A 27069-nucleotide genomic window follows, 5' to 3' on the forward strand; every position below is an offset into this window, starting at 1 on the left:
ACAATTTTTCTCCAGAACAAAAAAACATGTTCGTTCTTCTTCCAAGCCCACAGATTGGAAAATCCATTCTGTTAAAAATAAAGCCCAGGTCATTTTCTGGGTAGCTGCATTGTGTTGAGTTTCTAAATCATTATTTCAGCATATTTTGAGAATAGGCTGGCTTCTTGGGCATGTGGACTTCTATAGTCACACAGGGCCCTGTGCCTAGAACTCCCTGTTGGTGTAGTATCTGCTGCTACTGTCTTGAAAATCTAAATAATTTTTGAACAGAGAGATCTGCATGTTAATTTTACACTGGGTCCCACAAATTATGTAGACAGTTATAACATTTCTTTACTACCTAACAGGATGTCACCATACTTAGTTATGATTTGTTATATTGCTTTTTACATTTAAATTATATTATAAATTATGTTTACTTTTGACAATGACAATATTTTTTCCTAGTGAAATTTATCTTCATTGAGAGTTATGGTGTGGATGAATTATCCTGAGTTTCTTCTTAAGGTATTTAAGTGATAGTTGATTCATAAAATGTTTAAGAAGAGACTCAGATTGTTTCATTATTCACATTAAGTTCTTTTCGAATACACCATTAAAGACATAGTGTTTAGACTGACAGGAGAAAATGATAGGAATAGCCATTCATTTAATTTAAAGACCATTTCCCCCCATTAGTTGGCATTTAGTGCCTGTTCATTTTATAGTAGGTGACAGTTTCTATAAACTCAGTTCCACATGTGTTATCAGAAAAGTAGATGGCAAGGAGTCAAGGACTTCCATTGAGTTCTTACAGTGTGCTAGTCAATGTACACATTGGGGTTACACACCCAAAACTAAGAAAACCCCTTCTAGGAGATGTCATCACTTCTGGCCCCTTTCTTATCCTCAGTGGCATTGCAGAACCATCCACACTGCCCTCAGTCCAAGTTGCCTACAAAATGTAGGATGAGAAGAGACCTTGATACTCCTGGAGAGGGATCCAGTTATTTTTGCTTTTGAATGTAGCAGACTATCAGCTTTATTGTATATGAGAAAATCAAGGATCAAATATACTTATAATCTCAAAGAAAAACAGCTTTCAGAAGACACAAAAAAGAGATTTTTAGGGAGCTTTATACTATTCTTTCTAGAGTTGTATTTATTCAACAGGTGAGCAAGTTACTTTAGCTGGGACTGTTGCAGTGTCCATGGTGGGTTAATTTGATTCATTAAAACAAGGCTTGCATTAGAGGCTTCAACTCATTAGAACCTCACATAAGTCAATATTCTGGTCCTCCTCTGCCTCTAGAAATAAAACCAAGTCAAAGCAGATGACTCCCAAAGCAGCTGATTTGCCATAACACATATCTGGAGAAAGAGTTAGTCACTCAGTTGTGTCCGACTCTTTGTGACCCCATGGTCTGTGTAGCTGCCAGGCTCCTCTGTCCTTGGAATTCTCTAGGCAAGGATGCTGGAGTGGGTAGCCATTTCCTTCTCCAGAGGATCTTTTCAACTCAGGGACTGAACCCAGGTCTCCTGCATTGCAGGCAGATTCTTTACTCTCTGAGTACCCAAAAATATATTAGGGAAGCCCCAGATATCTGGAGGAGTTAGTAAATTAACCTTCCTTAAAGTTTTGGGATCTGCTGTTTCTTCATATGAAAGAGAACAATGCATTGTCTCCCAAAATAAAGTATACAAACTTCATTCTTCTTTCATTAAAATAATATTTACTTTCTTAGGAATAGGCATTTCCTTCATGTTGGTATGTTTCTAATCTAATTCAGCTAAGCGTATTCTCCTGTCAAAATAACCTTAGAAAAGATTACAAGTAGGAGTGATGATATTAAGAAAAAGAGAAAATGGACAAAGTTGATACACATTTCTTAATAAGAATGTGTAGAAATGTCAAGGCAAAGCATTCAGTTTTTAGTTTGAGTAAGTGCTCACTTTGAGTAAATATATAAATCAGAGAAATTCATAATTTTTTTCTTTTTCTGTAAGTACAAATCAATATAAAATACAGAAAAACTGCTCAGACTGATAAAGATGTAGCATAGATGAAATGAATGAAAGATAACCAGTTTATTTACTAGAAAGAGTTATACATTAAACCATATTTAGTTGGCAACATAAACCAAGATAAAAGAATTGATGTATTGGCCTCAGTTATTTTCTTAGCACTGTAGTGCCTTTTCCAACCATTGAGTGCATGATCAAATACAAATACAAGCACATATTGTATGGATTCTCCCGTGAGACATTCACTTAGGATTGTCAACAACAAAAAAGTTTAAAAGGACAAGCAAAAATGAATTCATGAAATAATTTTTTGGATTTAAAATAAACACATTTGTCTTCAAGAACAAGTTTCCTTTGAAATTCACATTTTAAAAAATAATTAGCAACTAAAGAGTTTCTTAGGTCAGATTTTTAGTCATGTTTTCATATGGTATTCAGTAGAAACACTTTACATCATTTAACACTGAAAGGGATAATAACAAAATTGCAATTAAATGCAGGATCATTACAACAATAATCATACAGTATACAAATCAGGGTCAGCCACACATTACACAAGTGTTAATACTGGAAAGAAATACAATGCCAGAATTATGTATGGTTCATCACATATGCATATTCATGCAAATAAAAACACTGTGTAGATTACCAAGATGTCATAAAATATTTTCAAAGAATTGTTTAATCAACTCTAACAGTCAAACCATTGAGCTAAAAACTGTGACAATAATATTAAAATCATTTACTTCCTCTAAGATTTGGTACACAATCATATCTCTGAAGTCAAACAACAAAACAATTCATTCTTTGTCTCCATTATCATCAAATAATGATTTGTCAACAAAATGATGACATTTCTGTTTATAGTTCTCTGATCTTTGTTTTAAAATGACTTTTTAAAGAGAAAAACAGTCACACTAGAAAGCATCAGATTCACTTCTCAGTGTTTTCATTAGAGAACCATAACAATAATTCTGACAGAAAAAAAAGTTTAAAATGTGTTCTCAACCAAAATTCTATAGCAATTAAACTTCGATCACGGAAATAATCTGGCTCTGCAGTTTATCCAGGCTTCAGTTTAAATAGGGCAAACTTTAAATAACTCCAGAGGAAAGGGATAAAAATACACTGAGGAATAGAGCCATGCATTTCAATATGGGAAGGAGACCAGATACAGGTAACGATCTCCTTACATTCCTAATGAAAGGTCACAAGAGAAATAAGACTTTCTATAGTGTTTGTATTATGAATATGGGAAAGCTTACATGATGTGAAATATCTCATGCAACATTTTACACAGCAGACTTTTATGCACTCACACCCTTACACTAAAGGCAGTTAATTGCTGCTCTTCTTTGTAAGCAGAATATTATTTCTGGAAAATTCTTGATTGGGGAATATATCTTAATACTGAATATTTTTTTAAGTTATTCTTTGAGTAAGAAGGACAAAAGAGATGTTTAGATGACATTTTGCAGATATAAACACAAAAGAATCAGAATACATATACCAGATACTGTGGTAGTTAATGGCATTTAAATAAAGATGAATTAAATTACAGATACAACTCATGTGGGGGCATTATTACAGACAATGGGAAAGATCACTCGGGAGTTAGATTGGTCTTGTATGTCCACAGAAATTGATTTTAAAGTAAAAATTTGTTAATTAGTATCAGCATTGATCATGCTTTCTATCACATCTCCAATTTAATAGCTTTTTGAAGAATTATATTCTCTTTACTGAAAACATGTTGTAAATTTTTTGCAATCTTAAATAAAAGGACTATTTTAAATCACTCTGGTTTATAAATAAACAAAAAACATGGAGGGCAAATTTTTAAAATTTATCCTAAGAGTTCCTTTTGAGTCTAGTTCTTCTTTATATCTATGATATTAATGTAGTGGCCTCCATGGGTTGAACCAGCACAGTTCCTTGGTGGAAATCCATCAGCTTTCCATGGTGTGTCTTTCTGAGATACAGATTATGTTTTTTGGCTGGTTGATTATAATTTGCCATTCTTAACCCAGTAGAAAATATATTTCATTTCTCCCTTTTCATAGTTTGTAATTTCCAATTGAGAATTATAAGGCCTTTATTTAAAGTAGAATATCAGAAAATGTCCACATTTGTAGTTGATTTATTTGAGTGATGTTTCATGCTTGTTTGAAACAGAAAGACTATCAATACAGGAAAATTTTCTAAAGCATGGAAAAAGCAAATATTTTAAATTGAAGATTCTTTAAGAAAAGATAAAATCTGAGAGGCATTTGTTCCCCTGAGGGGTTGCATACCTATTTCTGAAATATTCCTGAGGACATTTATTTTTTTAGACTTTGACAACTGAGGCTTTTCTATAGTAAAATTACTACATTCTTTAAAGATATTATGAAACATAGCTGGAAGGAAAAATAACACCAACAACCCTGTTTTGTTTTTCACCAAATGTTTTGGAAATGCTATCCTATTTTCAAGGGACAAAATATTTCATGTCTAACCAGTATAACTTTAATGTATTTTTAAAGTTTTAAATAAAAGAGGCAAAACATTATGGAATCCCAGAATTATCAAACATTATCATAAGATATCTTGCCACACAACTTAATCCTTACTAGACCATCAATAATATTTAATTCTCAACCAATATTTAATTCTTAAAAAACAAATCTTCCTTATGAATATCAATTTCACTGATCAATTTCCCACTGTTAAAAATCTCTTTCCCAGAGTGAATATAAATGCTTCACAGTGATGATTATTTCTCTTATTCTAGATTTAGTAATGGTAGCCATAGTGGGTATTTATCCTTTATTAACTTTTCTTGAAATCACTACTGTACCTCTTCTTTAAGCTAATGTATAATCTTTATAAATAGGTCTCTTCTTAATTATTTAATAACTTTTCATTTTCTCCAAGTCCTCCAAATTATTCTTATTGAAACAGAACTGTATATGAAAAAAGGATCTGATGAATCATGAGTTGATTGGAAAGATTAATTCTAGGGTCCTGTATACCCCTGTGCACCCAGACCAAAGGCAATTTATTGCTCCTTTTTATTTTTTTACCTAAGAAAATTCTCAATAGGAAAGCATTTCTGAATTCTATTCTTTCCAGTATGGTAATTGTGCTTACTTTTTAAAGTCTTTCCAGTTATTTTTAATCTTTGCCCACTGTGTTTGTAATAATTAGCCAGTATTTTCATTATAGTTCTATAGTTGGTTTTTCTACCCCAAGTCTGTCTTCAACTAGCCTTACTGAGATTCATTCTTTTTTTGTTTTCACTAGTTCTTCAGTTTTCCAATTTCTTTTTAAATCCTGATGTTTACAGGTACTGATTTTTATCAATGCTACACATATCTGGCCATTTTAAATGCCTATAAACAAATATAGATATGGCTCAGTTTAAACTATACTAAGTGATGCCACCATTTAAATACATGGAATTCTCTCTTACTGCTTAGGGACTATTATCTATTTTTGTGCTGAAAATGAGAAATTTATTTCCAAATTTCTATATATTTTTGGCAAAATTTGCTAAAATTAATATTTTCATAGAATTGCTATTTCAAAACAAGCATTCCCCACTCTATTAATATAATGAATTGAAACAAAACTAGTGTATAATAGACTTAATGATGAACTTTTATTGGAAGAAATAAATGTTTTATCTATGGCCCAGCTTTTCAGCTGGTCACAAATACACAGTGGGGAAGCACAAACGCCCTGTAGTTACACATAGACGATACGTACTTTTTACTGCTGAATTCCCTGTACCACCAATGAAACTGAGGAGGCAAAATCGGAAAATGTTCTGAGGTACTTTTTAAAAAGGCATATTTTCCCTCAGGCACAGTTTTTACTAAAAGTCAACTTAGCAGCTATGCCACTTTTCAGGTCCAAACACATGATACTTGAAAAAGAAAAAGCAGGGGTAGGGGTGGGGGAGCTTCCTTTAATTGAACTCTAATAAAATCCATGCTGTCTCACTAAGACTAGTACCAGGCGGATACACCACCAACAAAATAAAGAAAATGTTTAGGTACAGCAAGTCAGTGCAGGTGGAAAGAGCAGAAGGTTAGGTTGCCATGATCAGGGCTTTATGAAGATTTGTCTCTTTTCCCATATTTTAACCTGAATCTCTATTTGGATAAAGATTTTCAGCTACTGCAAGTTGCATAATAAATGACACTGTTGAAAATAGCACACATGTAAGGAACTCAAAATCTCTTGGTGGCTTTGGTAACAGTGACTACTTAAAAGATGTATGACTGATAGAGCTCCTGCTCTGTGCTTTAAGACTTGCCGACTGGCTGCCACCTTTGATGGGTCACCCTGCTAGTGCTCCAATACTTCCACTCAGTCAGCTGAGTGACTCCTACTGGGTCGTCATTATTAGAGCCCTGCATTGTTAACTATCTTTTGTTAACAGTGAGGATTCTTTTGTTTTAAAGAGAAGTTACAGATATCATTACAGGAAAAGGTCAAACCATTATGGATTTAAACAAGTTAAGGCTACCTGACTAGACAAGGAATCAGGGCTAGGAGCAGGTGTGTGGGCAGCACTTGATATAAGGAGCCCAAGAGTATTAGACCTTTCAGCTCAATTAGCTGTTTTCCTTGTTTGTCAGATTATGTGCAAAATAAATTTTGCTGTGAAAATCCACTGCCTTAAATTAAGTCATAAAAGTTACCCAGCAGAATCTGTAAATTAACTAGGAACATGAATTATCTTAATATAATATAATGATTGTAGGCACCTGAGTGTTTGTCAAAAGTAGACAATGAGCTAAGGTTTATTACCTCTTGTTTTTTTTGGCAAGGAAGATTCATTATGAGAAAACTAACAACAATAAAACATACAATTTTAATCAAAACTTGAACACTTTCTGGGTAAGTTAATTAACCAAAGGCTAACTTACATCTGTATATGTATATATTTCCCATTTATACTTGATATCTTATAGCAGGAAAGACTCTTATTAGGACCCTGAATTTGGGAGAAGTAAAAAAAATTCTGGTCATTAAATAAACACACCATTTTTTCCCATCATGTTATTTAGCCTTCTTTAACGTTATTACATATGCTCACACACACACACACACACAAAGGAGCAGCACCAGTGCGTCTACTGATCTGCAATTAAAAAAAATTAAAGACGCCGTCAAAAGTTGAATAAGTCAATGAACCATAACATAGTCTCTTTTTGAGATTTACTTAATAACGTCCAATGAAGAATTCTATTTAAAAAACAAAACAAAAACAACCCAGCGGTCAGTGAGCTACTGATTAGAAAGTAAGTGCATAAACAATATCAGTGTAGCAGCAAAATACAGTTATTGTTAACATTCCGATGCACCTCGTTTATCATTTTGTGCAAGAAAAATGACCAGTCTGGCCAATTCCAGATTTCAAACTAAATTAAAACTCATACTTAATTGAGCATATTATGTATATCTTAAAATAAATGAAGTTCACCTCTCACAGAAATGATTTTTACAGACATATATATGTGGCAAGTAAAGTACAAAATAAATATCAATGACCAAAAAATTAGAATTAACTTCTATAGCTGAAATTGAAGTATAAGGAAAGATGATTTTACAATATATGTATTTTACATTGTCTTAGGTCTCTCTTATGCTATCGAGGTAAAGCCAGCCATCTGAGATACATATTTCCTGGTTCGTTTTATTTTGATTTAATTTAACTGTAGCCATTTGATTACAGAAGTTTATCTGTGATTTAGAGAAACCATAAAGTATTTTGCTACACTGGAGTCTGTGCTTTGTGTTTTTCTTCCCAACTTCCTCTTATCTTCCAAAATGATGGCCATTAATGCAATCAAACATCTAACCAAAGAGAAGAAACCAGCCGCTGGATCTTGGGCAGTATCCTGTGTATGGCTACAAAACGTTCACCACAAGTGTTTGTCCGCGGGAGATGAAGACTAGGGGTAAGGAGGCTTGGAGAGACAGTGGAGAGGGGCGCACTGCGAGCTGGAATGTGGCTGCTCATCAGGCAGAGCTACGTCAGGACTGCAAATGAGAAACAAGCATGTCAGCAAGAGGCAAATAGCAAAGGGCTATGCACAGTGGTAAAGGTTCGACAGACATTATTTTCACAGAAATTTTGCACAGAAAATGGCCTAAATCTAAAGCATGCCAAGACAACTGTAGATTAAAAAAAAAAAAAAAAAGCCCTCCAGAAGAAAAATGAAACATATTAGGGAAACAACATATGAACTCCTTCCCGGCAGTCACTGTTTTCAATTTCTGCACCCAGTCATTCCCCTAGGTCTCTGGGTTAGTTGCAAGATTAGTTCTTTTCAAAATTTAATGATTATATAGCAATTACCTGGGAGTGATTCTGATATAATAGGTCTGAGGTGGGACCTGAGAATCTGCATTTCTAACAAGGTCCTGGGGCCATGGACCTACTGAACCAAGGCGTCTGAGGATTCTGCATTGCTCAAGTAGATCCAGATTCAGTAGAAATAATTTGCCTGTGGAAGTCTAATTTGCTCTAAGGGTTCCCTCTACCTGTTCTAGCTTGGTGGTGTAAAGATGATAGAAGAGTAACTATATGATGCATGTGGTTGTTCCCACATGACCACTTCTGAGAGCCTCTAGTTTAAATGAACACAGAAATGCTCAGGCTCATCAATGGCTTGATGAATAATATTGCAGCATAAGGATGCAAAATCATTGCATTTTCTAAGGTAATATTACAAATACATTTGGGTTCAGACCTTTTAAAATGTGACTAATTGGGGGAAATCACATTATGGGGAATTTTTTCAATTGAAAAAGACTGGCATTTTTCTAAAACTTTGCTTTTTTCCTTTATACTTTGGAACTCAGTACCACAGAATAATTTCTGCCAGGAGTGTTATTTGAGAAAGCTATTCAAGGTTTATTATTGTTATTTATTAACTTAATCATAATTTTAAAAAGCTAATATAATCATTCAAGTCATCAAAAATGAGCATTAACAGTTTTTATGTTTGCTTTTTCATGTATATCTCTTGAGTTTTAATACAAAATCATAATTATGTACAATACTACTCTACTTGGGGTCTCTCTTCCCAAAATCTTTGAACTCTTGTAAATGTAGTTTAAATGGAGATATGCTCTAGTTAGGACAACCAGTGATAAAAATGATTTTTCTTTTCTATTTTTAAAATGTAGTAAGTAAACACGGGAGAGCTGGAGGTTCAGCACGAGGACTAAGAAAATACTGCATGGCAGGATGTTTCCTCCATCCTCAGACGACCTGGAAATAGAGAGGCAGACTTTCCCACGGACCTGAGTTTCTTTCTCTTAAGTTTGCATGATTTAAAACAAGTTTCTTTTTAGGGAAGGAAATATATTATTCAGCATAAGTTATGGCAAGTAGCATAAGGTGGTCACATCATACAAGAGGGATAAGTGTTTGAAGACCCATGGAGTTCAATAATCTTCTGTATAAAGGAAGGCAAGCATTTCTGTTTGACCCAGTGAAATGTATAGCGGCAGCGACTTCCCTAGTGTATTAGATGGTAAAGCATCTGCCTACAATGCGGGAGACCTGGGTTCAATCCCTGGTTTGGGAAGATCTCCTGGAGAAAGAAATGGCAACCCACTCCAGTACTCTTGCCTGGAAAATCCCATGGACGGAAGAGCCTGGTAGGCTACAGTCCATGGGGTGGCAAAGAGTCGGACACGACTGAGCAACTTCACTTTCACACACAGGTTACAGCTCACTTGGCCCAACACATGTTGTTGTTCATGATAATTAAAATTATTTTCCATTATTTCTGATTTCTTAAAGTGACAGGTTACAAATATTTCATATTATACTATTACTATTTTTAATTTGCACAAAATATAATTGTACTGTGTATTTTATGTGACAGAGGCATATTTTTGGCTTACAGATTAAGGAATCACTTCTTGAATATAAATACTGTATTTGATAAATTCTAATAAAATAATTTAATCATAATGATCATAATCACTTAATCATAATAAGTTCTAATCATTTAGTCAAACTGGTTCTCAAAAAAAAAAAAAAAAGAAAAAAAAGAAAAGTGAAGTAAAATTAAACTTAGAAAGATTCCTCATTAGCCTTTCCATTTCTTATCTAACTGAAGCACTTAAAACAGTAGCTTTCTCCACTCTTTGCCCAGGCAAGTTAGAGAGATTATGAGAGATTGCAGATTTCTGTCTTGAGAAATGGTTAGGTACTAACAGTGGTTAGTAGTAATTAAAGATATTGAGAACACACTGTGGGCCAGGCCTGTGCCTCCCTGAATCCTCCCAATATCCATTCTCTTTCTCATTTTACAAGTAAAGAAATGGAATCTTAACCAGCAAAAGCAACTTCCAAGATTACACAGCTAGTAGGTATTAGAAGTGGGAACCAAACCCAGATAATGTGACTCCAGAATTCATTCACTCACTGAATTTCTGTCATGTGCCTGGCACTACCCCAGCCTTGGGTGGGGTGAAGGTACTTTTCAGAGAACAACTAAGTTAAGAGCCCATGTTCTTCTGCCTTACAAACAGAGAATTCCACTGAGATGGATTTGAACATTTGTTATTATATTAGTTACTTAGTAATTGAAATTGCTTTACAGTTGGCTGCTGTTATTAAATAGCATTTGTATGTTAGTGAAGAACTTTCCTGAAGTAAAAACCTTGTTGCTGGAAGGGGTGGGAACAGCAGGCTGAGACATCAATTGGAAGACACTGGCTTGGGGCCTATTTAATCACATACTTTCTCCTGCTGACTTGATGTTCCACTTAAATAGCTGGCTGCCCAGCTGCCTCAGAGACCAAGTCACACTGGGGCTTTGGCTGCTGCTGCTTGTGGAAAATATCTGCAGCTCTCAGCTCTAACCCATGACCAACATGCAGCCTGCTACTGATGTCTACTCCTCAGACACACATGGAAGTACGTCTGGGCCTGCCCTTACTCAAAAGAAACCTTGCCCTGGAAGAAGAGCAACAGTCATATTAAAATAAGGAGAGAACAACAAGCTGGCTACAAAAGCCAGAGCCAGATTTTAAAAACTAGATACCATCAGAGGCCAGTAACTGGAGATGAAGGATTTCAAGAAAATGTTTAGGTCTTGATGGGGTGCTCTGATGCTTGTGTCAAAGTTTGCCCATGAAATTTACCATGAAAGTAAATTCATGATGTATTTGCAATGCTTTCATTGGAATAGAAATTGTTTAGCTTACTCTCCAGGTTACCATCCAGGGAGTCTGTAGATTTGCCTTTAAAATTGTTTAGTGAATCTTACATAAAGGCACTGTCACTGAAAATATTCTTTTTTGAATGCCAATTACAACGTTCTCTTCATCTTTCGATTTCAGTTTCACTGAGGGTACTGAGTGGACGGAAAACGGAAACACTTCTGTAAAATTGTCTTGGAACAGACATTAGATATGCTTTTCACTTTCCTAATTGTTTGCCTGAGTAATATATTCTAAAGCAAAAGACAAACAACTCCAGGTTTTATGTTTTGAAAGGTAATGAAACCCTGGACTAATCCAAGGATTTACTCACAAAAGGAAGCTGAAGGCAGCCTGTGGTCTACCTGTTAGTGACAGGTAAAATAAATTCTAGCTCTCTTGTATTTTCAGTGGGCACATGTGAACTTCAGGAATCCAATGTGTGTTTGTATAGTCCATGTTTGAAATAAAATGTGGCAAGTATAAGAAGTCATCATGTGGGAAAGGAGAGCTTGGGGTCTGTGGAACTGACATGCGGCTGTGTGGGAAGAGTAAGGACGTCTGAATTTACCTGACAGTTGGGCAGTCTTGCCTCCCGGCTAGTTGTGAGCACTGTGGCGGTACGGAGGCAGCAGGCTGCTGACAATCTATAAGAAACTGATAAATTAGACATGTATACAAAGAGATGGCAGAGCAACGTGTTAGTAACAGTAACTTAGGCAGTTGCCTGAGAGATTTAGTGAGGAATGTGTAGTCACATAGAAACATCTGAATTAAGCTTTTTTTCCCTGAATGATGCCAATAGAGAAGACAAGGCTTTTTCCTTAATTAAACACAGTATTTAAAAATTAGTGAAACAAAATTAGTAGTGAGATTTCTCAAGTACATTAGGACATACATAGCCATTCATATTTGATGCTCAGTTACATCTAAAAATAAAAGATGTATTAACATAATGAAAGATCCTCAAGTTCTAAACTTAGATTTGCTATTCCAAAATGTTTTATATTCAGATAGCTGACTTTATATTTGGACACACAGGTATATTGTTAATCCCACAGGTACATTGAGAAAAGCATGCAATACACACTTTTCCATGATTAACAGAAGGATATCTGAGAAGAAAATTAGCTTCACAGTTTTCTGAAAATAGATTTTATTTATCAAAAGTAAGACTTGTTAGAAGTCTTAGAATGTTTATCTTATTATATTAAATTGTTAGTAACTTGGATTGATGGAGAAAGCTACCCTGAATGAGAAGTCTTTTATTTTTGTCTTCTGAAAATCACTTGTTAGAAGTCTTAGAATGTTTATCTTATTATATTAAATTGTTAGTAACTTGGATTGATGGAGAAAGCTACCCTGAATGAGAAGTCTTTTATTTTTGTCTTCTGAAAATCACATAATTCACATTAGGTTGACAAATCACTAGCTGCTAAAAATTCATTCTTTAGCTGATCAGGTATGTTACTAATCTACTCCAAGAAAGACTGTGTTCTGAAATAATGAAAGAGCAGTCTGTTTGCTGATGTACTATAATCACCTGCTAAGCTAGTTAGAAATGCATATATTATATTTCTACAAAAAATTTTGCAGAAGAAGTTCAAATTAAAACAAAAATTCAATTATTTTTAATTGCAGAATTTCTTCTTACTAATTGCTTAGACTATAAAATATCTTTCCCTATATGTAATATAGGTAATAGTTAAGCCAAATTAATTACAAATTCTGGATTTAAAGTCTTGAATTAATGAACTTTTACTGAAATTTACATTCAAAGGCTTGAATCTAAGCACTACTTGTTCTAAAGTCAATATATTCTCTGTTACAACAAAACTTGCTGTATAACTTGAAAATATTAAAATTCATGATGCTTTTATAGAAGACATTGCAAATACACTAAAGTTGTCTGTGATGGAAAGTAGAATATAAGATAGGCTTGATTTAAATTCATTCAAGAGAACATCACTGAAGAGAGAGGACCTTTTCATAAGCTGGTCTTGGTTCCAGAGTAACTTATTAATTACTGTTTTTTAATAGGGACAATATCTGATTAGTTGAGTAGCTGTTGTTCAGATTATCATACTCAGTAAAAAGTCTTTCAAATATAACAAATATTTCCATTTTCTTAGCTTTGGCAAATTCTTTTCATTTTTTTCTTTAAGTCTTTGTTTCTCCATTTTGCAGCTTGATTAGCTCAATGATTCCCTTTTGTAGAACCTCAGGAGTCTTAAAGGATGAATTCCTTTATGCGCTTTTCATTTTTTTCAATAGCCATGATAAAGGATAATTTTAGACAAAGCTGTACAAATTTAGACAACTGTTTTAATCTTGCCAGCAGACCTAAGTTAAACAGATGTATGCTGCCCTCTTATGTTACATTTGAGTAAATGCAATAAGTACAAATACAAACACTTAGGAGTCTCGCTTGCTTTTTCCTATTGCCAGCTCTTCTTGCCATTCTGCGGAATGGCAAGCCTCAGAATTAGAGTTTTTAAATGGTTTAAATTCTTTTCTATCTCTTATTTCCATAAGATTTTTCTTTTCTTTTCTTTTTTTGTTGTTACAGTCAGAGATTTTTGTTCCTTTGAAATATACTTTGTGATGAAATTCAGAAAACAGGCAAGCAGGACCACAATGCACCTTCTTAATGAATTGTTTGATATGTGGTGGATATTTCTTACATTTGTAGTGAAATTATAATGCTTCCAGCTAATTATTATTATTATTTTGTATTTATTATTTACAAGTACTTAGCTAAGTGTTATACTTAAAGAATTAAAAACAAATTCTATAGATAAGGTGGTAAAAGATTTTAAAAAGAAATCTGAAAAATAATTAATTGCTCTGACTCAATTGTCTTCTGAATTCCTCTTCTGTGGTCAACAGTCCTCCAACGTGGACTCGGCCAACCCAGTTGAACAGCAATGTGTATTTACCATGTACTTTGAAAATGAAAGGGGAGGTTGGGAGGTTGAGAAAATCCCTTCCAGCTACGAGATGCTGTGGGCTTTACATGATCTCATGTGTTCTTTGTACGTTCTACTCTGGTAGACTTATTCACAAAGGAACTAGGCCTCATCTCATTGCTTTTGAGGACATAGAAAAGTAGAATTATGTGACTTAAGGAGGAGGAGTCTCAGAACATTGGAAGTCACTGCTGTCATCTGGGGCCACCAGAATTTGTTTCAACCATTCAGCAATTTCGTTACTAAACTCCCATTGTGTGTCTGAAACTGTTAGGTGGTAGAGATAAAAGGAAAACAGAAAATATGGTCCCTGGTCAATTGAGAAAGATGAGCATATTCAACAAACAAAATAAACTGTCATGACGATGATGATGATGATGAGATGTAGCGGTGGTGGTAACACCTAGTAGTACTCATTCATTGCTTATCATGTACCAGGCACTGTGTAGGCGCTTAATATGTGTGCTCTCCTTTAACCGTGTTTTATGAATCCCAATTTGTGGATTACAGAAGGGGGAGAAATAGGTTAAATAACTTGCCAAAGTTCACTAAGAGGTGGAGCTGGAATTTAAATCCAGGATTGAATGATCCAAGGGCTGAGTTATATTTTGAGACACTTCACTGCATTGTTTCCCATGACAGGGAAAAGTTGGGCTCTTAGAGCAGAAACAATTCACTAATCTAAGTGGTCAGGAAATGCTTCTTGGAGGTTGTAATATCTAGGTTGTACACCTAGAAAAGAAATTAGTTAAAGAATTTAGCAACTATAAGCTGTTTATGGCCTCTACTAATAGTAATACAATATTTTACAAAATTAAAGTGCTTACTCAAAATGCCCAGAATTTGATAACACTGAACATTTATATTATAAAGCTATAGGCCTGAGAAATGTCATAAAACTGAAGAGATTGTTAGTGCCTCAAGGGCAGAGATGAATAAGGGATATTATTGTTTAACACGTCTATATGTCCTGAGATACATATGAACTTATTTTACATTCCTCCATAAACAAAGACTCCAGTAGAAAGGAAGATAGAAAAGTGGAGAAGGAAGGAAGGAAATTATTTCATGAATCAATATGATGTTACTTCTCCTAGGAACTATATATAAGTTTTAAATCTTAACAACACTCTGCAGTTGTTATTTTCACTATTCCTAAGAGGAATAGTAAGTATTTTTGATCTATGGGACTATACTGAAATCTCTTATCTACCGAGACTATTTTTTCTTTACATTTTTCATGATCTCTCCCACCAAAAACAAATACAGAACTTGGCATCATGGTAGGTTCTCCACAAACATTCGTTGATTTAGTTAATACATGACTACTTGCTAGGAAGCGACTGAGCAAAGATATAGACTTTTCTGATGTTAGGGCTTATTTTCTACTCACCACTCTGGTTGTCTCTCTGATTGATGCCAGCTACCTCTAGAAATACCTCTAGATACCTCTGGCATCACTGATTCAATGGACATGAACTTGGGCAAACTCTGGGAGAGGGTGAAGGAAAGGGAAGCCTGGCATGCTGTAGTCCATGGGGTCACGAAGAGTTGGACACGACTTGGCAACTGAACACCACCAACCTCTAGAAAATATCAGACCCATATTGCCAAAGAAACATAAGAACTTCATTAGACAGTTGACAGTAATTTGAAGGCAGCTAGTTACCTCAAAAACACAGAGAAAGATAAAAGGTACAAGAATGAGGATAATATCCAGTTTCTATAAGGAGGTGGCTGAAAGTGGCGAATTTCATTGGCAGGAAGGAAAGTCTTGTCGTATGGTTTTCCTTCATGTATCTACCATTTTTAAACTTTTCCATGCAGTTTATAACACCAACCAATTTTCTAAAAGTCAATACCTTTGGGAGTCCATGAGCCCACTGGTGACTGTTTGGGAGAGCCTCTTGAGGAAGGAGGCTAGGAACACCTCTATGTTTTTGGCCACATGTGTGTCTCAGATGGCAGTGAGAGGAGTTGGTAAGGACAGTGTGCAGCTTCAGGGGTGGCTTCCTACAGCCAGGATATTCTGATGGGGGCAGAGCAGCAGCTCCTTGTGGCTAACAGTTTCCTACAGAATGGCCTGCACTCCAGTGCCTGGTTTTCCTGACTTAAGAATTAATGCATCCTTATTATTTCATGAGGTATTTTCTATACCACATCTCCTTCCCTCATGACCATATACTGTGTCAGATGCTTCATACTTTCCCCTGGAATGATTTCTATCTCCTGAGTTTTCCTCAGGCTAAATAATTCAAGTTCTTCCTCACAGGACATAATCTCAACCTCCCATACCCTCCTCTTTGCTCTCTGACCATGCTCCAGTTTGTGTACAATCTTCTAAAACTGAAGTGCTCAGAGAGGAAACCATGCATAATAAGATGTAACAGCTTGACTGGGGTGGCAGCATCCTGCCTCACCTGAGACACACGAAAAAAAACCAGAAGCCTGTGTGTCATTTTTTGGGGCAGCAACATCAGACTACCAACTTCATAGGAGCTTAGTTTGTTTGAAGATGGTGCTGTCAAGTCATATCTCCTCCATCCTGTACTTACAGTGTCAGGAATTCCAATGCAATATTTTATATACTTTTAACTTTAAGTTAATTTCTAATAAGTTTCACCTCTTCCTACCTGGTGCATCTCTTAGGTCCTATTCTGTCATCTACCATATCAACTTCCTCTTCCTTTTTTTCTCAAGTTAGAAAATCTGACAGTCATGACCTTGATTCTTCTCAACTCTACGCAGGTGAAGGGTTGAAATAAGCATTTTTAATTCAAGGAAACTCACAGAAAAAGATATACACAAGCACAAACTCTAAATGAAAATCCATACTCCAATTTCAGCTGACTTTCTTTTTAGTAAAAATCAAAATAGAGTGAAGTTAAAGTGATCAAATCAGTCTTGGAGAAAACAAAATTGATGATAGAATGTGAAATTTGAGTTGGTAGAAAACAAATTTTTAGGCATTGTGTACCAAAGTAGATACATAAAACTCGCATATCATATGTTTTTAGTCTCCCAACTTAGGAACTCTGAATATTTGTGGATAATAGCACAAAGGTGTTCTTCACAATTAATTACTGATATACTTAGGCACACACTCAGCTCTTAAATGAGGGTTTTACACAGTAACCCATGGGACTGGATAGTGAGTACATCACAATTTCCTTCCATTGCCCAGCGATGCTTCTGCAGCAATTTTTTTAATGGTCTCTTTGCCTTCCTCTTTATTCTTTCTCTTCTGTGCTCTTCAACTTTCATCCATATCAGCATAAGATGTAGGTCCATCAGAGAGATCTTAATGTTTAGACTCCCTGCTCCACAAACCAGTAGGTGAGGGACATTGAAGAAGTGAATTCAGTCCTAGCCTCAGCTTTTCTGTTAAGTGAGGACATTAAATATCAATCTTGCAGATCAGGTGAGAGGATGTTTGTGGAAGCATGAAGCCCAGGGCCCATGGATAAGAAATGGTCATTGAATAACACATGAGGGGCCAAAAGGAGAAGTCAAGATGACCTTGAGATTTTCAGTTTCAAGAAACAAAGTCACTGCCATTAAAACAGAAATTAAAAGGCCAAAATAGACCATATGATAAAATCATCTCAGCAAGTCTTTGCTCCTTTTATTACATTCATCTAAAATGCTCTTTTCTTCTCTTGGACTGTTCAGAACTAACAAGTTTCAATTTTTACTCCTGACCACCCCAGAAGGAAGTATCTGCTTCCTCTAAACTCCGTTAGTACTTATCTCATTGTCTTCAGCTTTTGAACACTGCTTTCCTTGCAGTGTATCTAAATTCTTCAGTCATGCTATGCAATTGACAGAGAAGACCCTGCCTTATAATTCTTTGTTTTCCCACAGTCCTTTACTTTAAGAATTTGCACATGATGCAGAATACCTGCTAATATACTGATTTTGCCTTCCCTAAAGGATCACTAGATTTGTTTATTAGTTACATTATCAATGTCATTGTGTGATGGGTTGATTTGAGAAAGAAAGAGTACAATTTAGACATTCCTGTCATCATAACATCCTCCTAACAAAAGGAATAGGAAAGAGAAAATACTCGCTAATACTCTCCAATAAAGATTTTAATGCTAGTTTAGTGATATCAGGTAACTAATGATTCTTTAATAAATTTTAAGTCTTTGATGTATAAATCTTGAAAATAATTATAATTGCTATTATTTAAAATAGGTCAAATACATCAATACTAAATTATTCCTCACTAAATCTATAAAATGAGTAATAGTGTGTTAGTGAATAAACAGAAAAGTAAATGGAAAGAAGCATGAAAATACATTCTTCTTGTAGTAATAACTTGAACACTTAAGTAGTCCTATGGATGCCTATACACATAAACTGAAAAAACAGACATATACAGTAGAGAATTTAAGAAAAATTTAAGATAGAAACATCATATAAAGAAAAATGAAAGCATGAGATAGAAACATTTACATGAATATAAACAGTAGATAAGAAAAGTTGAAATACTTTAAAAAATCTAACGATGAACTTAATGGTACATCAGCACTAGTAAAAATGGATAGCTGTGAACAGCTTTTAACATTTTATAATCAAACACATAGAGTTGGCTATCTCATCCCTTTTTGCCAAACATATCACATGAATTTCTCTGGAAGTACCCAAAAATAAAAGTTACATAATTTCCGGCTACTCAGGAGTGTAGTCTACAATTTATGTCACCAGTCACTTCAGGCTTAACTTTACATCAGCGTTTAACACAGCAAATCCCCTTATTTGTTTATACCCTTATTATAGTCAGAGACAATAACTATTCATTAAAAATTTCCAGGGAAAAGAACAGAATTATTGAAACACATAAAAATATTTCAGTATAGACAATGAAAAAATATGATCTTTAAAAACATATGACTCTTTAAAACATCTGGCTCTGCCTTCATATAAATGACAACTGTGCATAGGTTATCATGCTTAGGGGACAAGCATTAAAATTGTCTTCAATAATACAGAATCAGAGCATGACTTGCTAAAGACAGGGAACATTTATAGACTTTTCAGTGATTATAGATTAGATAAAAACTTTCACACAGCTTTCCACTTGCTGTCCTGAGGAATATCACATGACTAGCTGATAAAACAAAGCAATATTAATAAACCTGTATTTATTTCAAACCTTGAAAAAGAGAAATATAAAAATGCCCTGCAGTATTGTTAACTTTCTGCTTCTGAACAATTTACAATTAAACCATGAGCATGTGTGTAATTAACAGCCTATGTAGGAAGACATGGAAGATAAAGGGGAATTAGATACAGTGGCACCAAGAGGTAAAAGTACATTTTGCTTCCAGATTCTTACATCAATTAAGTACCTTTTAGAAAATAACTTTGTTCAGAAATGGCCTTCTCAAGAACAGTGTCAGCTGGTACAAAGTTAACTCAGGATGGTGTGATGGTCTATTCTCATTAAACAATCTCAATAATAGCATGTATCAGATGAAGACCATCTACTCCTTTGAAATGTCAGAATTAATTCATCATCAAAAAGAAGAGAGAAATAAGTTAAACTACAAACAAGAGGCCACTAAAAAAATCAAGTGAAAATATATCCCAAACAAGAAAAATATATAAAAGACCACTCAGTGAAATGGGTTTGATTTTCTTATTTTATAGTCATTTCAAAAAAATAGGGGCTCTGTATCAACCCAGAGGGGTGGGATGGGGAAGGAGATGGGAGGGAGTTTCAAAAGGGAGGGGATATATGTATACCTATGGCTGATTCATGTTGAGGTTTGACAGAAAACAGCAAAATTCTGTAAAGCAATTATCCTTCAATAAAAAATAAATTAATTTAAAAAATAACACACACACTAAAAAAAAATCACACTAGAAAATATTCTGAGAGGTTCAGGGCATCCTCTTCTGTAAAGCAATGGATCAGAAAATTATAGACTTTCACCAATATCAGTTGTTTCTTGGCTTTTTTTAAGTAAAGAAGAACTACTTATAACATGTAATCCTCCATATTTGAGGAGGAAGACGACTCAGAAACCCCAAAACTAAACCAACGTTCCTCACAAGAAAATTAAACCATATGTATAACTTGGTTAAAGGAAAAGCAGTCTGTTTGAATATTAAATATTTTTAAAACCCAAGTTTACAGAAGGTGCTTATTCAGCTTTCAAAGAAAAGATTAAAGATCTACAATAAGTTCCTAATGCAAAAGTACTTGATTTGTAGAAAACTGAAGCAAAGCTCTTTCAGAAATAAATCTATTAAAGAAAATAAGGTTCACTCAGGTTTATAGCCAACTTACCTCTTTTTGCTTTTGATGTCAAGTAGTGCATAAAAAGAGAAAAACATTTATGTTTAACTGATTCTCTGATCATAATGGCTTATTCCATAAATACCTACTCAGAGTAAATGACTATACTATACTTTTTGTTTGTTTGTTTGTTTGTTTGTTTGTTTTACAGAATCCTACCAATACTGGTGGAGCTGGGACTTCCTGGAAAGTCAGAATAGGTATTTAAGATGAATTAAACAACATCCACATTGGGCATCTCTTCCTACTCTAAATTTCTGATTTCAGTTCTTATGACCCAAACAGATCATAGGCTGATTTTCCATTGTTAATAAGACAAAATCTTAAGTGCAATGAAGGACTGTCAGTTTAGAGCAAAAATGGACTAGATGAACAGCATCAGAGCAGCAAAAAAGTCCTTAACATGAGGAAAGCATATCTCCTTAAACTAAAAAATGTACCAATTATATAGCCACCAAAAGCATGTTTAATTAAAACCACTGTCCTGCTCTAAACCATTATCCTGCAAAGTAAATGTATATAATTTCATATAAATTTTTAAATCATATAAATGCAAATACTTGAAGTTATCAAAGTTTCTTTTAAATAATTATTTTAAGAGTAACAATCTAACCTAGCCCATCTTTCAAGAACATTCACTGACAATGGAGGTTACATGAGGGGCTCAGCTCAGGAAGCAGTCCCCCTAAAGGACACTTGATTTATGAATTGGACACACTGAAGTGACATAAAAATAATGTATACACCAAAAAAAAAAAAGAAAGAAAAGAGGACATCTACACTCTAGTAATGAACATAGCCAAAACAAATTTGGCTCTTATATGTACAGTTTATAAAAACTTTAAATTTGTGATATGGAGAGTATACCAATGACTTCTTTTTTGGCTCAGAGGTGACTATGAAATTAATGGTTATATGACATCTTTATAACTTTACATTTACTTTTTTAGTAAACAATAGAAAGCAATAAAGTCAACCATTTTGAGTTGTGTTTGTTTGTTTGTTTTTTTGTCCTCTCATACCTTTTATGCATAATACACTGGGAAACAGCCAAGAAAACCAAACAAGCATCAGCAGATGGCTAAAGAGAAGGATGTGTGGAAGAAGGCACATACAGCTATGCAAGAGCAAAACAAGAGGGTGGCAGGGCGTTTCACTGTTGTACAATGAATACAGTGCACTGTGAATCTTTCTGGTTGGTTAGCTGTATGAGTTCAATGCCTAAGTCCCTTTAAGTAGTCTAAATTTAGTAAGTGTAAGGAACTATATTACACAATTTAAAACAAAGGAATAGGAAGTAGCAAGTGTAGGCTTTTTGTGAGCATCAGAACTACTTATCATTTGTACCATGCTTTCAGCCAGAATTAAGCTGCTCCTTCAGACCCTGCCCAAGGAGGGGTCTCAGGGAGCCACTGGAACCAGGTTTAGAGTGTACAAAGGCCACTCCCCAAACTGCTAATGTGCCTCAGAAGAGTCTGATTGGCTGCCATGTTGATGAGTACCAGAGAAGCATTTCTCAGTTAAGTCAGTGGCCCCCGTAGCCAGTGTAACAATATAGATATACCTTTAGAAACTGAATCTCATATGTTTTGGGAAAGAAAGCAAAATGTTAGCACACTTCAAGAATTCAGCATTAATTCTGAATTAATTCTGAGTTTCGTGCCTTGTAGAGTCAGATTATAACACTTAGACACTTTAAATTGTACCAAAAAAAGTTTGCATTATTAGATAATGGGAATTTTACTTTTTCTTGATGAAAACTATACTATCCGGTACTGATATATTTTAATATATTTAAAAAATGGATTGTACACAATAAGACCCAGTCCCAGTCATGGAAAGAAGAATTTGTATTCATTGAATCAGAGAGACTCAGAGTTGAGAGAGCTCCCTCACTATTCCTTCATTGTAGCTGTTCACGTATCCTCATAAATGTAAAGGAGAGCCTGCAGTTGTTAATTTAAAGATTAGCTTTCCTGGGTATCCACTGTGTCTTTTTAAATTATGTTTTCCTTATTAGTCCTTGTAGGTGAAAGACATTCCTTTGAAAATTGCAGTTTGAATATAACATCCCAGGGAATGCTCATAATAGAGCATTTTTATAATAGAGTAGTTACAGTGAGGACATGTATACAGTAGAAATCAATAGTCTGATGCCAGCAAGTTAGATTAAATAGTGTCAGGAGCATAGCATAGCTGATGGCCTTTTTCCTGGGAATACAATGAGGGAGAGGCCCTACTGGCCATCACAATGGAGTATTGTACATTTTCTTTGCATATGGAGGGCTTTGGGATCTGAAGGCAGGGCCATGCCAATGGCAGGCCGTTATACACCTGACTCCCTGACGCAAAGGATACCAAAGAAACCAAGGGTTAAGTGCAGTAGGTAAGTAATTGAGTGTAGTCTGGTAGAATAAAAGCTGTTCTCTGACTTACAGGTGAGGAGCATGCATAGTAGAAGGTGGTGAGATAATGTGCAGTTTTAATATTCAGTATCTGGACAAGTCTGTCCTTTGGTGGCAGAGGTTGGTCACTTCCGTGAGTCTGCTTGCAGACCTAGGTGCTTATCTCTTTGGAGTTTTTTACCTGCCTGTCGATACTTTGTAGTGAGCCAGAAGTATCATTTGGGCAGGGTCAAGGAGGGATAATCCCCTACAATGTCCTGGGCCTTCCATGTGTCTCAGCCCACCTGTGCCTCCCCATTATTTCTCCAGACTCAGCCCCCTTCTGGAGGCTTCTCTCTTCACACCACATGGGTGAATTCTGGTGGACACAAGCATGATGTGATCACTTTTGCCCTAAATATGTAATAATTAGAAATGTCAAATAAGTGTATTTTTTTTTCACTTAATGGATATATTAGAGAAAGATTGTAGTTATTTTCCCTTGAGGATTTTAATTAAAAATTTTAAATTTCCATGGGTTTATTAAAATATTAATAAAACTTAGAAGACTCGAAAGCATATAAAAGACTTATATGACAGTTATATTAGAAGAGTCAACATGGATTGAAAGTATGATCTAATTTAATAGGTACATTCCTATTACAGTGTTGGTTTTCATGTTGATCCTCAGTAATTAAGTAATTCCATCATTTTATCATAACTTATTTTGCTTACGATGCTTAGGTTTTGGAAATGAAATCTTTTAAGAAAACACAAGTTCTGGATAGTGTACCTGCCAGAGGAGGTAGTAGAAGACAAAAACCAAAAATAAGACAAAGATGCTGCTAGAACTGTGGTCATCAAATGTTCCATTCATCATTGCATTATTTATTGCATGGCTCTAAGTTGTACCATGGAATAGTTTACTTAGTATTATCTTTATCTTCTCTTTTATCCAAAACACATGGAATACACCTTGGAAAAGTCTGATGTGTTTTCAGTCTAAATATGAAGTAGTTAAATGCTGCCATTTAAAATTGGCAGGAAATATTTTCCAGGCACTCCTTGCTTTGAATAAATAACATAGACTTTTTACAAGCTTGATTACACATACACACACAAATTAAGCTGTTTTTTACTATTTCAAGAACATTTAAAAGTAGGGTTTCCTAGGATATCTAAACAATAGGAATTAAATTCTTAATGACAAGGACACCTAGTAAACAAAGGGGATGTACAGAGAAGGGTACACAAACATTTGATATGTATCTATTTGAAAGAATATTGCTACCAGAGACAAATAAAGCAGAATCAATTAGTAACAACAAACATTTGGCCCAATATTTCATTTTAAAAGAAAACCGAAGTGTGTTACCTTAAATCTGTTAGTGATTAGATTTCACAGTAGAAATTAAATCTAGTTGGAGCCATTGGTAAGTAAGGTCTATAACTGCATTGTCTAATAGTAGCTACTAGCCAAATCTGGCTATTGGGCACTTGAAATATGGCTAGTTCAGATTGAGATGTGCTGTCAGTGCAAAATACACACTGCATTTCAAAGACTGAGTAAGAAGAACAGATGCAAAATCTCATTAATAATTGCTTCTACTTAGTCCATGTTACAATCGTAGTATTATGGACATATTGTGTTAAATAAAATATATTACTAAAATTAAGTTTATCTGTTTCTTTTTACTTTTTCTCACATGGCTACCACATTATTAAAACTGAACAGCTTTGGTCTAGAAGGTGAAACATTCTTGTCGCTGTCATTTTATTGTTTGGCAAGATATATTTCAATTCTACACGTAAAGACATTTCAAACTTTCTTAAAGGGTTCAAGTATATCTTCCTTCTCCTCCAGACATCTAGTTAAAAATAAAAAAAGATGAATAGTAATATGAAAGGAGAAAAAAGTCAAGATGGATTAAGTGGAAAACAATAGCATGCATAATGATGTTTGTGGTTGTGCCAATGTTATTGTAATGCATATATAAAACACATATATGTGATTATATATGCATATATTTACATATATTTGCTTGTATATGTACAGAATGTTTCTGAAAGGATACCCAAATTTGGCTGGGCACAGTTGTGGCAGAGAGAACTACTTTCTATTTGTATACCCTTTTGTAATTATACCTTTTCAATTTTGAATAACTATTATCTATTGAGAAATATACTTGAAAAATATAAAACACATAAAATGGAATAAGAGAAAGTAATAAGTAAGGAAAGCCTATATATTTATATACAGCCTTTTGGTGTGTATTACATGGGTCATACATTGTTGCTCTGTAAAATGAATATTTTCAGGGGAATTCCTTGACAGTCCAGTGGTTAGGACACTGTGCTTCCACTGCAGGGAGCATGGGTTCAATCCTTGGTCAGGGAACTAAGATCCCACATGCTGTGGGGCCTGGCCAAAAATAGTGAGTATTTTCTTATAACTGCCTTGATTTTTAGGCATAATATATTAAAACAACCAAATCAAGAAACTTTAAATGATACATATGCTGCCTAAATTAAATGATAAGCGAAATGAATAACTAATTTGAAAATTTTCCTAATGCAACTGTTATTTAGATCTTTATTACATCACCTACTTTAAACCACATCTGAAATGTACTATATTTCTGTACATGAAGAATTACATGTAGAGATGATAAACCACAATAAAGCTGTATATTTTGAGATACTGTAGAAAATTTGGATTAATTACCAATTATCCAACAAATTGAGGGCCTACTATGTGCCAGGTACAGTGGAAGATTCTGGGGATTAAAAGAGACAAGGTTTCTGCCCAAAAGCTTACAGACTTATAGAGGAATTCATTTTTAACACAAACTTTGAGTTATCTGTAGTGAGGCATAGAGGGCTAAGCGTGGAGGCAAGGGATAAGAAAACTTAAAAATTTTGTGCATTTATGCACACAATTTCAAAACTGGTATAAAAGATACATCTAGCTTAAACTATTTGCAAGAAAAAGTAAAGAAGGGGAAAAAAACCCCTAAAATTCCAAAATATTTTTATATGAAACTAGTTATCTGGATGAAAATCAAAATATTCAGCTAAACTGGAGGATATTTGAGATTTACTTAAACAAAGCAAATACAGAGCTATTTGAGAAAGATGAAATAATTTCTTATATTTTTCCGTTTTCCATTAGGTATCTGTCATTATGTGCTTCCCTAGTGGCTCAGTGGTAAAGAATCTGCCTGCCAATGCAGGAGACATGGGTTTAATCCCTGGGTCAGGAAGATTCCCTGGAGAAGGAAATGGGAACCCACTCCAGTACTCTTGCTTGAGAGAGTCCCATGGACAGAGGAGTCTGGCAGGCTACAGTCCATGGGGCTGCAAAAGAGTTGAACACAATTTAGCAACTAAACAACATCTGTCATCACATAGATGGACAGAATCTAAAGATGAGATATATTTCTCCAATGACATTCTTTGCACATTCCAACCCAAGATCATTCTATACTGAAAGATTTCTTGCACAAATGGAATTGCTACTTGAAGAAATACTGAAAGAATTGAAATTTGATGATATGCACATTTCCACTGTGCAATGAATCAGAGCTAACCCAGAAGAAGAGAGAAAATACTCTTGTAGCATACATAATTCCTTGGTGAAGGAGGCAAGTGAAAAAGCTGGCTTAAAACTCAACATTAAAAAACTATGATCATGGCATCTGGTCCCATCACTTCATGGCAAACAGAAGGAGGAAAAGTGAGAGCAGTGACAGATTTTCTCTTCTTGGGCTCCAAAACCACTGCGGATAGTGACTGCAGCCATGAAATTAGAAGATGCTTGCTTCTTAGAAGGAAGGCTGTGAAAAACCTAGACAGTGTATTAAAAAGCAAAGACATCACTTCGCCGACAAATGTCCATATAGTCAAAGCTATGGTCTTTTCATTAGTCAAGTAAGGATGTGACAGTTGGACCATAAAGAAGGCTAAGCACCAAAGAATTGATGCTTTTGAATTGTGGTTCTGGAGAAGACTCTTGAGAGTCCCCTGGACAGCAAGGAGATCAAACTAGTCAACTGTAAGGGAAATCAATCCTGAATACTCACTGGAAGGAGTAATGCTGAAGCGCCACTACTTTGGCCACCTGATGCAAACAGCTGACTCATTGGAAAAGACACTAAAGCTGGGAAAGTTTGAAGGCAAAAGG

At 34.9% G+C, this 27069-nt stretch overlaps 1 protein-coding gene and 1 long non-coding RNA gene across 4 annotated transcripts in view; one reads left to right on the plus strand and one right to left on the minus strand.

Moving 5' to 3' along the window:
- Positions 1 to 225: 225 nt before the first annotated feature.
- On the plus strand, positions 226 to 21493 carry LOC105613097 (uncharacterized). The gene is made up of 2 exons (XR_006059411.2): positions 226 to 7958; positions 20654 to 21493. It is a non-coding gene; the product is annotated as an uncharacterized LOC105613097 (long non-coding RNA).
- Positions 2049 to 27069, minus strand: part of BICD1 (BICD cargo adaptor 1) — a 250371-nt gene continuing 225350 nt past the window's right edge. Inside the window, exons 9-10 of one of the 3 annotated variants that reach the window (XM_042247282.2) lie at positions 11795 to 11870; positions 2049 to 8040 (exon numbers count right to left, since the gene is read on the minus strand). In XM_042247282.2, the coding sequence (XP_042103216.1) occupies positions 7953 to 8040; positions 11795 to 11870 (164 nt within the window). In that variant the 3' untranslated portion in view covers positions 2049 to 7952. Of the gene's footprint in view, positions 8041 to 11794; positions 11871 to 27069 lie in introns of those variants that run through there. The other 2 variants (XM_012175056.4, XM_060413213.1) reach the window with 2 other exon arrangements.

This window comes from Ovis aries, chromosome 3, assembly GCF_016772045.2.
Source record: "Ovis aries strain OAR_USU_Benz2616 breed Rambouillet chromosome 3, ARS-UI_Ramb_v3.0, whole genome shotgun sequence".
NCBI classification, from domain to species: domain Eukaryota; kingdom Metazoa; phylum Chordata; class Mammalia; order Artiodactyla; family Bovidae; genus Ovis; species Ovis aries.